Consider the following 12,502-nt stretch of genomic DNA (forward strand, 5'->3'; position numbering starts at 1 on the left):
AAAAAAAAAAAAAAAATTGTTCTGTACATTGAAAGATTGTAGGTATTGCAGTTTCCTGCTGGCTCACAGAAGAACAGCCTCATTACCTTCAATAGATGCTCCTAACCCATTGTCATCTGCCTTCCTCTGGACACTGCCTTTTGGGAGTGCTGGAGTTACATCCTCAAGGACAGGGCTATGCCTTCAAAGAGGCCAGCAAAGAACTTTTCCTGCATTTTCCCACACAGATACTTCCTAGATTCTTCTGCCTTATGCCTGCCTTGGTCAGTCTAGCTAGTGTGTGCTTCAAATGGAAATTATTCAAGTGAGAAGGACCAGGTGTAAAGACAATTTAAATGTGGGAAAAGGCTTAAAAAGGAAGGTCACTGTGACCCTTGCGAGCACTGTTCTTGAGTGGATAGGGCTTAAACAGGGAAGAAAGCCTGTGATCATGAGAACAGCTGAAGTTTTAAGTGAGCAATGACATGAATGGTGTCCAATTCAAAGGAAAGAGAAAGTAGATGCAGGAGAGATACATCCAGAAAGCAGAAGCGCACACTTACACTTTAGCTCTGAATCCTGGCTAAAGCAACATACAAAGGTGGTAACTCCTAGAACTTTGATTTTCACTCTCTTACCAGAGAGGCTCTTCCTGGGCAGCTGTCTGCCATGAAATCCTATAGTGTTGCAAGTTATAGGTTAAGGAACAGATTTAATTTCATAAGGAGAAATAGCACAATGCCAGTGTCAGCAAGAGCAAGTCTCCCCATCATCCCAAGGAGAGGAATTCTACAACCTGGGTATCTACTGGACATAATATGGGCTCCATTCTCACAGAAGGAGTCCTTTCCATTTTGGGTCTTCCTATGTGGCTTACGCATGAGACAAGTGTAAGAAAATGGCCATGTCAATAAGAAAATGAGCCAGCTCTTTGGTGCCAAGAAGTCTGATTTGGGGGTGCCAGCTATTTGAATTAAAATATCACCCTGCCTTGGGGGTTGTGGGGCAGCTGGGGATCTCGGGCATCTGCGGTATATTGCAACCACACCTGAAATTAAGAAGAACTCAATGATAATAAACATCTTTACATCACCCAGTGTCTTGAACTTACTTCCCCATCACACAGAGCAGCTCAGGTCTTGCTCTTCCACCTCGTGATGGGTAGTGACTGCCAGGGAAGTCTTGATCATCCTAGCCCTCTAAGAAACGTTCTGAATAGCATTGCATCTTGAGCTCACTATAATTTGATCAAGCAAAGATATTCTATGCCTGTGGTCTGAAACCTGCCACTACAGCTGGGTTCTCTGCTTTCAGAGACCAGGAGAGCAGTGACTGAAGCTCAGACTACACACAGCAGTTCAGACAGGCAAATTAGGAGGGAAAAGAAAACTGAATCTGTAAACTCGGGAAAAACTGGTGAATCTTTTGAAGTCCCAGACATTTTGAGAAACTCTGACCTGAAAAAATAAGGAAGAACAATCTAACTCCTCTCTCAAACGCTGCCATTCTAGCTGAGTGTTGATTTTTCCTTAGAAAAACAAACTTTGGGTCAATAAGGAAAGATCACGAGATGGGAGGGTGAGTGGGTGATTCACCTCATGGATCTCCCTGGCAGCTCTTGCACTTCCTTGATCAATCTGTATATAAGAAATGTGCTAGGCACCTGGGACACCACTTCTCGGGGACACATTGCCTTCTGTTTTCTCCAGCATGCGCTCGCTCCAGCTCCTGTTCAGGGCCAGCCCTGCCACCCTGCTCCTGGTTCTCTGCCTGCATTTGGGGGCCAACAAAGCTCAGGAAAACACGTGAGCCATGCCCTTCTCTTCCCCACAAAAAAAAACCTTGAAGGGAGGGCTTCTCTCCCAATCTGGAAATCTATATATCTCTTTCTGAGAATTTCTTTCAACTTCCCAGAACTCTAGTCCCAGGAGCTCCCATGGACCTCCTGCCAGGTTCCACTTCTGTCCTCTTAGGAAGCCCCAACAACTCCTCTCACATTTTTTCTGGGTGTTTCTGCATTGCCAGTGGAGATAAAGCTCCAAATGTACCTACAGGCTATAATTAGTAGTTAGTCTTCATCTAACATGTTGATCCATATCCTGTTCATAATTTATACCTTTGTTCAGATTTCTGCTCAGTAAACTTAACCTTCTCACACCTTGCCTCCTAGAAGAGAAGCATAACAGATCTGAGTTCCAACAGCAGCTTAGGGCAGCTTTGGCAGGACTGGCTAAAGGACGAGAGGTCCTGGCCACTGCCCTGTGGTCTAAGATTGAGCTAGACTGGCAGCTTAGACATTCTTCCTAACCTGAAGTCTGAAGATGAATATGAGCACCTCTTGCTCTCATGTGTACTGGGACCTGAGAGCACAGGTTCGGAAGTCACCTTATTGAGAACACATGTGTGAAGGAAGCAGAAAAATTGGAGCAAGTAAAATAAAGTAGAAAATGGAGCCAGGGGTCTGGGAAAAAGCAGCAATACCCATTCTAGGGAGTTTTCTCTACAGCAGTAGGGTTTATAATGCTGGGTTTCTGAGTTGTGATCTTGGAGGTACTCTCTGTGGCATGGCCAGATATCCTGTCCTGGAGGAAACTGTTCAGGGTTTTGACAAGCTGATGTAATGGAGGCAAGTGTCCCAAGAAACCCTGCGTTGGACAGGTTCAGATCCCACCCCCTCCCCACCAGACGACAGTCAACTTAGCCCTGAAGGGCAGCAAGGTATTCAAATAAGCTATGCTAATTAGGGTTATCAACCATCCTGATTTGCCCAGGACTTTCCTGGTTGTAGCATTGAAACTCTGCCCTCCCCTGCCACCTCCACAGCCCATTCTAGAAAAGACTTCAGTCCTGGGTAAACTGAGATGGTTAGTCACTCGAGCTAAGCTGGTCATCCTATCAATCTGAAACTCATATACAAATGAGAGAGATTTTGAAGTTATTTAGGTATTTATACCCCTTTCCTGTGCACTGGGCACTACAGCAGTTGGCACCCAAAAATAGAATCTCTCTGAAATCTAAGATGCTTTGCCCCAAGAAAATGGGGCTGTGAGACACTGTGGGCTAAGAAACTCAATTCCCTTCTATCCCACACAATAACAAAGGTCCGTAGCCAGGAGTTTCTAGGAAAGAGAAAGTAATTCTCCTGGCCCTGAACCCAGTCCTCATTAACTGAAGAAGAATATCTGACTATTTTATTTGTCTCCATTTCCTTTCCCTTTCAGTTTGCGGTGTATGATCTAAATGTAGAGAAGTATCTAAAGTTCCCAAACATGGCCATATGTCCAGATTTCCTAACGAGCTAAATAAATACAAATTCCTAAACCCTACCTAGGGACCAAAGAAGGAGGATCTTCAAAGATGCTCTTACAAATACCTCCAGTGCACTGAGATGTTTACTGGGTTTTTTAAAATGTTATTTTATTTTATTTTTCCATAAGTTACTGGGATACAAGTGGTATTTGGTTACGTAAGTTCTTTAGTGGTGATGTGTGAGATTTTGGTGCACCCATCACCTGAGCAGTATACACTGCACCATATTTGTAGTCTTTTATCCCTCACCACCCCTCTCCCACTCTTCCTTCCAAGTCCCCAAAGTCCATTGTATCATTCTTACGCCTTTGCATCCTCATAGCTTGGTTCCCACATATCAGTGAAAACACATGATGTTTGGTTTTCCATTACTGAGTCAGTTCACTTAGAATAATAGCCTCCAATCTCATACAGGCCACTGCAAATGCTGTTAATTCATTCCTTATTACAGCTGAGTAGTATTCCATCCTCTATATATATAGCGAGAGGATGGAATGTATATATATGTGTGTTTGTGTGTGTGCGTGTGTGTATATATATATACACAGTTTCTTTATCCACTCGTTGATTGATGGGCATTTGGGTTGGTTCTGTGATTTTATAACCATGAATTGTGCTGCTATAAACATGTATATGCAAGTATCTTTTTTGAATAATGACTTCTTTTCCTCTGGGTAGATACCCAGCAGTGGGATTGCTGGATCAAATGGTGGTTCTATTTTTAGTTCTTTGAGGAATGTTCACACTGTTTTCCATGGTGGTTGTAGTAGTTTACATCCCCACCAGCAGTGTAGAAGTGTTCCCTGATCACTGCATCCACGCCAACATCTAGTGTTTTTTGATTTTTTGATTATGGCCATTCTTGCAGGAGTAAGGTGGCATCACATTGTGGTTTTGATTTGCATTTCCCTGATCAAGAGGTTTGCTGGTTTAATGTGATTCTGTTCCTAGAAAATTTTCTCCTAATAATGACTTGAGCTCTCCCACTCAGTAGACAACCACCAGAGCCTATAGGATGTTATCAGGAAATGGCATGTGGTATTGTACATTTTTTCTTTTTAAAAACTTGTTTTTGGTCAATGGAAGGGAAGAAGATGCTCGTTGATTGATGGGCAGGTTCCCATGATTTTGGGCTGGTTCCATGATTTTGCAATTGTGAATTATGCTGTCATAAACATGCATGCGCAAATATCTTTTCTGAATAATGACTTCTTTTCCTCTGGTAGATATCCAGTAGTGGGATTGCTGGATCAAATAGTAGTTCTACTTTTAGTTCTTTAAGGAATCTTAAAGTAAGGTGTCCTAGTTGTTTTATTAAACAAAACTAAATCTGTGCAAAGTAACCAATCCAATCAACACACGAAAATTCCAGGGGATTCTGATGCTGAACAATTGATCCAAGCCCTGTAATTTCCCTCCCTTGCCCACCCGGTGCCCCTTCCCCTGTTCATGGCTCCCCCTCTCACTCAAAGATTGGTCTCTGATCTTGATGTTCTGATTCTCTCTTCCCACAATCAGTCGGAGGATCATAATACAGAATTTTGAGATCCCCACGACAGTAAATCGAGATCAGGAAGTCACTGCAACGCTTCAAGTTCGAACAGAATTGAAAGAATGCATGGTGGTAAGTAGAGGACTGGGGGTGTGACTTCAAAAAATAATTCAATTCCTTGATTATAAATATAATTTAATTAATCTCTCACTTTAATAATGTACAGTGTACTTAAGAAAACATTCTCATATATGTTATGCTACCTGAGACTCAGAACAACTGTGGGAGCTTGGGACAGATGACTTCTCATTTTCCAGATGAAGAAATCCGAATCCAGAGAAGTCTAGGATAAATAAGAAAGAAAGGAAGAAGGAATAGGAAGGGAGAAAGAGGGAAAAAGAAAAAAGTGTAAGAGCTAGTGGGGAATCAGTTAGAGTCCTTCCAAGGTCCTGAGCATGTTTAGTTTAGGATGGAGGGAGAGGAGAAGAGAAAGTGGCAACTCCATACCATAGGTTGAGGCGGGTGGACAGAAGAGAACATGCAGGATATGACTCTTCCTCTCCAATAAGCACTGAGCAACTCTACTGTCCTCTTGACTTCTTCTGCTCCTTTGCTCTGGGTCGCCAGAAGTTGACTCTTGTTCCAGCCTCCCCATCCTGACAAGGAGCTCATACTCATCTCCTCCTTTTCCCCAAGTTCAGAAGTCCAGTCCCTGAACAAGGTCAGAGGTTTTCAAATGGTAATGTGCCTAAAACTCACTCAGGGATCTTGTTAAAATGCAGTTTCATTCAGCAAGTCTGGGGAGAGATTAGAGCTTCTGGGCTTTTTTTTTTTTTTTTTTTTTTTGAGACAGAGTCTCACTCTGATGCCCAGGCTGGAGTGCAGTGGCACAATCTTGGCTCACTGCAACCTCCACTTCCCAGGGTCAAGCAATTCTTCTGCCTCAGCCTCCCAAGTAGCTGGGACTATAGGCACACGCTACCACGCCCGGCTAATTTTTGTAATTTTAGTAGAGACAGGGTTTCACCATATTGGCCAGGGTGATCTCGAACTCCTGATCTCGTGATCCACCCGCCTCAGCCTCCCAAAGTGCTGGGATTACAGGCATGAGCCACCGCGCTTGGCTTCTGGGTTTTAACAGATGCCCAAGGCACACCAAGGCTATGCCCAAAAGACCACATTTTGAGCAGCTTGGGATTAGAGCATTATCCCTCCTGTCTAGCTGCCAAGGACCAGAAGTAAAAGAAACTTATGCAGTTATTAATCCACAGTGAATCTTCCCTGGGACACTGGTTGTGTGTCCTTTTCCTAGTCATTGATCTCAGGTGTCACAAGCATGCAAACTGCCCCCACTACCTTTGTTCTAGGGCCAAACCCATGCATCCACCATCTCCCCTACTCCCTCCCCAGACCCTTCGTGAAGGACACCCTCTATCAGACAGCACAAGTATTTCCTTATCACATAAGTTTCCTAATTCAAATGAGACTTAAGGACAATGATTACATGCGAAATAACATTGAGAGCATGAAGATTGCTATTCAGTCAACTGCATTCTAGAAATATCCCCACACCTGTAAAGAAAAAGTCCTGGTCAATGAGCAAAGAATATCACAGCTGCTTTGTCAAATTTTTCTATTTTCAGTCCAAGAATCTGAAACATGTACCCTAATTTGGGGTAGGAGCGAGGCTGAATCATAATTTTTCAACTTTGTATTTTGTTTATCACAAGCACAGGTGAGAATGAGAATACGAACATATACATAATGTGTACATAAAATTTTTGTGAAAATGGTGGTTTCTGGTGGTAATATTTAATGGTAGTGGTAGGTATAATAAGATATGTTCGAATCAATAAAATGGCATGTGACATAATTTTGTGCTTCTGTGATTAATAAAAGTATGCTTTTAAGAACCATGCTAGTACTCTAAAATAAAGCAATCTTTTCAAAACCCACCTAAGCACAACTAAAAGGGTAAGAAATCCTTAGACTGACTTTGCAAACTAGAAATAATTTATGGGAAAGGAAATTTTGTTAGTTCTAGTCAACAAATTTTTATTTTTGGCTCCATTTTTCAAAGTATAACATTTTTAAATTTTTATTAAAATATATTTATGTAACTATAAAATTCTTACCACCTAATCCTCATTTTCTATCATTTATAATGTTTTTTGCAACTGAATTTTTGAAAAAGTGAGGTTTAGGCTCATATTTATTTATTTTAGAATTAGCATAGAATATACCTACAATCGTATATTTGAATATAAAGATTGTATAATCCTTTAAAGCTGAAGGAAGCTTGTGGCAAAACACAATGCTTAAACTTTTTTTTTTTGTTGAGACGGAGTCTCGCTCTGTCGCCCAAGCTGGAGTGGAGTGCAGTGGCCAGATCTCAGCTCACTGCAAGCTCCCGGGTTTACGCCATTCTCCTGCCTCAGCCTCCCAGGTAGCTGGGACTACAGGCGCCCGCCACCTCGCCCGGCTAGTTTTTTGTATTTTTTAGTAGAGACGGGGTTTCACCAGGTTAGCCAGGATGGTCTCGATCTCCTGACCTTGTGATACGCCCGTCTTGGCCTCCCAAAGTGCTAGGATTACAGGCTTGAGCCACCGCGCCCGGCCTGCTTAAACATTTTTGTGCTACAGGCCATTTTGTTGGTTTCATGAAGTCTATGAAACATTTATCAGAAAATTGCTTCTAAATGTATGAAGTGCGTTGGATTACAGAGAGAAACTACCACATTGAGTAACAGTGACTAACTTACACAAAATAAACTTGCGATGCAGTAACATATGGGTTCCTTTATCCACACATTAGCTGGGAAAGCAATACACTTAAAATACAGAGGAGTTGAATTTTATTTTATGAACACATTATCTATGTGATGAATGTTGTTGCTTAGCTTGAAGAAGTACATTAAATTACACTGGTCTTTGGCAACACTTCCCACATGCCATGCTGGGCATGCAATGGATTCTGATCTCTTGTATAAGTGGTGTAAATTCCGATTCATGAAGATATGTTGTTGCAAATGTAATAGAAAGGTAAACAAAGCCGGGCACAGTGGCTCATGCCTGTAATCCCAGCACTCCAGGAGGCCAAAGTTGGCGAATCACCTGAGGTCAGGAGTTTGAGACCAGCTTGGTCAACATGGTGAAACTCTGTCTCTACTAAAAATACAAAAATTAGCCAGGCATGGTGGCAGGTGCCTGTAATCCCAGCTATTCAGGAGGCTGAGGCAGAAGAATCGCTTGAACCTGGGAGGCGGAGGTTGCAGTGAGTCGCATTTGCACCATTGCACTCCAGCCTGGGCAACAGAGTCAGACTCTGTCTCTTAAAAAAAAAAAAAAAAAAAAATGAACAAGGCACAGGTAGGCTTCTCTAAAGAAACACCAGAATTCTCCAAGGCATTCTGAGTGAAACTCCAAGGATGAGAACACTTGAATTTACTGTTTGGGGCTGAAAGGCTACTTGGTGCAGAGTTGCCAGGTAGCTGAGCAGCTGCAGGAGATGGGCAGACTGGCACTGGGCCTCAGTCATGACCATGAGCCAGTCTGATAACTGCCATACATTCAAGGTAGTGCATGCAAGCAATATTTCGAACCTCTGAATCTGTACAATGATATGTACATATCCATGCTTCTGCTTGTGATAAAATCGCACATACTGCTAATGGCACTGTGGTTCCTTGACGACATTCGTAACTGAAGGAATGCTGAATTTCAATTAGAGGTTAGTAATAAAGATGCATTTTTCCCCTGCCTGAGTTCACAGACTCACTGGGTGCTATCCACAGATCCCTCTGGTTCTATGGACCCCAGGATAAAACTGCTGAATTAAACGTTAACTGGACAAAATCTTCTGACTCCACTGAAATTTATATATACAATAATCTGGGTCTTGAATTGCAAAGCACTCAAGTTAAAAAGAAATTTACATTCAAGATGTTATTTGCTTATCTAACAGCCAAGTTGGTAGTTAATTGTTTCCATCTCACAACTGAGGAAAGTAAGAGTGAGAGGCCTAACTCTAATCACCAAAGGTCAACAAGTCAGAGAGGAGCACAGCTGGGGCTTCGTCACAGCTCTGACAACAAGGCCTGACATCGGCTCCTACACCCAAGTGGCCAGGCTGCTGTCTCACCAGGTCTCAGAGTAAATGTGATTGCAGGTCGATTCCTGAAAGCTCTGGCTGGTGACTAAGGCAAGTGTGCTCCCCAGCTGGACAGCTGCCCTGGATGAGCTCTCCTTGCCCTGTGGACTCACTTGCAACTCTGTCTCCTCCTGAGCCTCTCCACATTGCTAAGGCAGGAGTTTGAGGGCGTTGGGAGGGAAAACCTTCTGACCTAGACTTTGGCTCCTGAAATGATACTACAACAGTAGACTCCCCCTTGCCCTGGGCCCACCTCCACCCCCACTCTTCTCCTCCAGCTTCTCCCTCTCTTATTTTTCCATCCCTTACCCATTCCCCAGAATAACAATGAGTTCCCCCTCCCACCTTCTCCTCACCAGGCTAAAGCTTACCTTGTTAGTGGTGTCCCTGTGGAAGGCGCATTTAACTACAAGTATACTCGCTGCCTATGTGACAATTATCCAAATACCTACTACTGGGACTTTCATACGAACAGTAAGTACAGAAGTTGTCCAAGGAAGGAACTACCCGCCAGCCACCAGGGAGGAGAAACTATAAACAGAAAGATGACTGCAAAACCCAGCAGGACTAGGACCTCAGGGCACAAGGACAGAGGGGAGGGAGGGAAGAGCATGGGGACAGCAGATAGGGAAGGCACCCAGGTTCTAAGACAGAGGCATTGCGTGCAAAAAGTTGATACGGGAGACAAATTTGCAAAGGATTTGGGGAAACTGAACCCCAGGAGGCAGATGCCTGATATGAGTAGAAAACACAGGACATGGCTGGGGTGTCTGAGAGATGATCTCTGTCCCCGTCTTTTTCAGGAACTGTGCGAATTGCAGCCGTCGTTGATATTATTCGGGAATTAGGCATCTGCCCTAATGATGCTGCTGTAACCCCCATCAGTAAAAACCGGTTTTATACTATTAAAACCCTAGTGGTAGCATAATGGAAGTCCAGTCTGTTTGCCACATCCAGGTGATTTCCTCTAAGGAAACCTGGCTGGAATTTCTGTTGTGGTCTATAAAATAAACTTCTTAACATGCTTCTCCATGTTCTGTTGTATCTCCAAAATCTGCCCCTGAAGAACCCCAGATTACCTGAAGTTTCTAGAACATTTGTCTTTCAAAGAACCTTTACTGAAGAGATTGTACAGGTTCTCACTGCCCATTGGTATGAAGACGGAGAGAAGAAGAAACTGGGAAGAGGAGCTATGCTCACAGAGAGGAAAGGCAGTGGTCCTAAAGTTCAAAGTAGGGCGGCACTAAGCCTCCCTGTTGCTTGGCCTCTCTCCATCCCACTGCCCTCCAGCAATGGCTCAGATCCCAGAAGACAGGAGTCCTCTTGCATGCAGCAGAGTCAGGATGGAGTCCGTGGCCCCCTAAATGAGCAGTAGCATTCTATGCTATTCTGTTGTTTGTTTTCAATGGACTGTGGCACTCAGAGATATCAGCTCTGCCTGAGGAGCTCAGGCATAATAGAGGAGTAAAGGGGCAGAGGGAGCCCTGAGGGGCTTCATCCCAGAAGGCCAGCCCACAGACGTGGAATATGAGCAAGGATCAGGTGCATAAAGTGGGCAGAGGGCATTCTGGTAGATAGGACAGCAGGAACCAAGAGCCCAGAGCATGAAATAGTGGCTTGTTCAGCGCAAGTAAACACTTTCATATTGGGCGGGATTAAGTATACGTGGAAGGGTTAGAAGCAGATCTGGCAAGAGGACAGGAGCAAAATCAGGAGAGGCCAAGCGAATTTGGGAGAGAAAGTGGGACTATATCCCCTAGGCCAATGATCCTAAATGTGAATCAGAATCCAGGGCAGGGAAATGTAATCATTGGAAAAGATCATTTTTATATTAATTAGGATTGTAACATTGTGAAACAGGAGAGTTACCTGACCTCCCTCACAGGACATGCAACAGGGGTGTGGCTCATCTGTTCAGCTGCTCAAACCTCTTAGAGGAGGAGGAGCACGCAGAGGAACAGGCGCAGGAGCACAAGTGGGAGTGTGTTACAGTGCGCTCTTTTAGCCTTGCCCTCTATGGATAGCTTAAGTGTTAACCAGTTCAGTGGATCCTCTCTCTGCCTTTTTGCAAGGGCAGAGGGCTAGTGTGACAGCTTTCTGTATCCCAAGTTCTTGCCTAGCATCGCAGAAGAATCGGGTCACACATGAACTTGAAGGATAGCGAATGCGGGGTTTTATTGGGTAGTGGAGGTGGCTCTCAATGGGATGGATGGGGAGCCGGCCAGGGGATGGAGTGGGAAGATGATCTTCCCCTGGAGGTTGGCTGTCCAGTGGCTGATTCTCCGTCCATCCCCAGCCGAACTCCTCCCTACGTTCAGACACTCCTTCCCTTCTCTCCTCTGCTGTGCTATTCTGCCATTCATCTGCTCATCTGCTCGTCTCCTGCTGGAAATCCTGGGGTTCAGGGTTTATATGGGTACTGGATAGAGGCATGATGGGCCAAAAGGCAATGTTTTGGGCTCAAAAACAGGAATGTGTGTTCTCATTTAGGGCCGCAGGTTTCCAGGTTTGAGGGTGGGGCCCTTGCCAGGGAACCCCCCTCTTCTACCCAGTATTTCTCTGTCTCCTGTCCATATCAATTGATCATATGCTTAACACGCACCAAAAATGTGAATAATTTTATTTACATGCTTTATCACATGCCCTATTTAAAACAATAACAGACATTAAATATTTATTCACTCAATAAATATTTATCAAGTACCTACATGTGTCATTACCTGCTTTCAGCACTTGGTTTTATAGAAGTAAATCAGGAATTTTTATCCTGTTCTTAAAATGCTTATATTCTTCCTGGGAAATAGAAAATAAATATGTACATGTTATTCTTACCTTTATTTATGGGAAAACTGAGATGAGAGAAGGTAATCAATTTGCACATAGCCAGCAAGTGGCAGAGCCAAGATTCGAACCACACAGGTAGCCTGGAGAGACCATGCTCCTAACTTCTATACTACCTGCATGTACTCCCTGACAGTCTCCTTTAGGCCCCTGAAAAGCCTCTACCAGAGAGCATTTCAAAATTGCAAATTTTATTTCTTCTATAAATTATGTAAACACCTATATCCACCTTGATGTTTTGTTTTGTTCTGTTTTGTTTTCTTTTTTGAGACAGTGTCTCACTCTTTTACCCAGGCTGGAGTGCAGTGGTGTGATAACGGTTCACTGCAGCCACAACCTCCTAGGTTCAAGTGATCCTCACACCTCAGCCTCCAGAGTAGCTGAGACTACAGGTAAGCACTACCCCACCTGGCTAATTTTTTTTTTTTTTTTTTTTTTTGAGACAGAGTCTCCCTCTGTTGCCCAGGCTGGAGTGCAGTGGCTTGATCTAGGCTCGCTGCAAGCTCCGCCTCCCCAGTTCACGCCATTATCCTGCCTCAGCCTCCTGAGTAGCTGGTACTACAGGTGCCCACCACCACTCCTGGCTAATTTTTTGTATTTTTAGTAGAGACGGGGTTTCACCATGTTAGCATTGATGGTCTCGATCTCCTGATGGGCCTCCCAAAGTGGTGGGATTACAGGCGTGAGCCACCGTGCCCAGCCTTTTTTTTTTTTTTTTTTTTGAGACGGAG

The 12,502-nt window shown here is 43.9% G+C and overlaps 1 protein-coding gene across 1 annotated transcript; it reads left to right on the plus strand.

Moving 5' to 3' along the window:
- Positions 1 to 1,647: 1,647 nt before the first annotated feature.
- On the plus strand, positions 1,648 to 9,962 carry PIP (prolactin-induced protein). The gene is made up of 4 exons (XM_011941353.1): positions 1,648 to 1,784; positions 4,807 to 4,912; positions 9,290 to 9,404; positions 9,734 to 9,962. Exons 1-4 carry the CDS (start codon positions 1,690 to 1,692, stop codon positions 9,856 to 9,858), a joined length of 441 nt encoding a protein of 146 aa, XP_011796743.1. The 5' UTR covers positions 1,648 to 1,689; the 3' UTR covers positions 9,859 to 9,962.
- The last annotated feature ends 2,540 nt before the right edge of the window (positions 9,963 to 12,502 follow it).

Source organism: Colobus angolensis, unplaced genomic scaffold, assembly GCF_000951035.1.
Source record: "Colobus angolensis palliatus isolate OR3802 unplaced genomic scaffold, Cang.pa_1.0 Scaffold2, whole genome shotgun sequence".
In the NCBI taxonomy this organism is placed as follows: domain Eukaryota; kingdom Metazoa; phylum Chordata; class Mammalia; order Primates; family Cercopithecidae; genus Colobus; species Colobus angolensis.

Coding starts and splice junctions, on each gene's coding strand:
- PIP (XM_011941353.1), top strand. CDS start 1,690: ATGCGCTCGCTCCAGCTCCTGTTCAGGGCCAGCCCTGCCACCCTGCTC. Junction 1,785..4,806: donor AACAAAGCTCAGGAAAACAC/GTGAGCCATGCC, acceptor TCCCACAATCAG/TCGGAGGATCATAATACAGA. Junction 9,405..9,733: donor CTGGGACTTTCATACGAACA/GTAAGTACAGAA, acceptor CGTCTTTTTCAG/GAACTGTGCGAATTGCAGCC.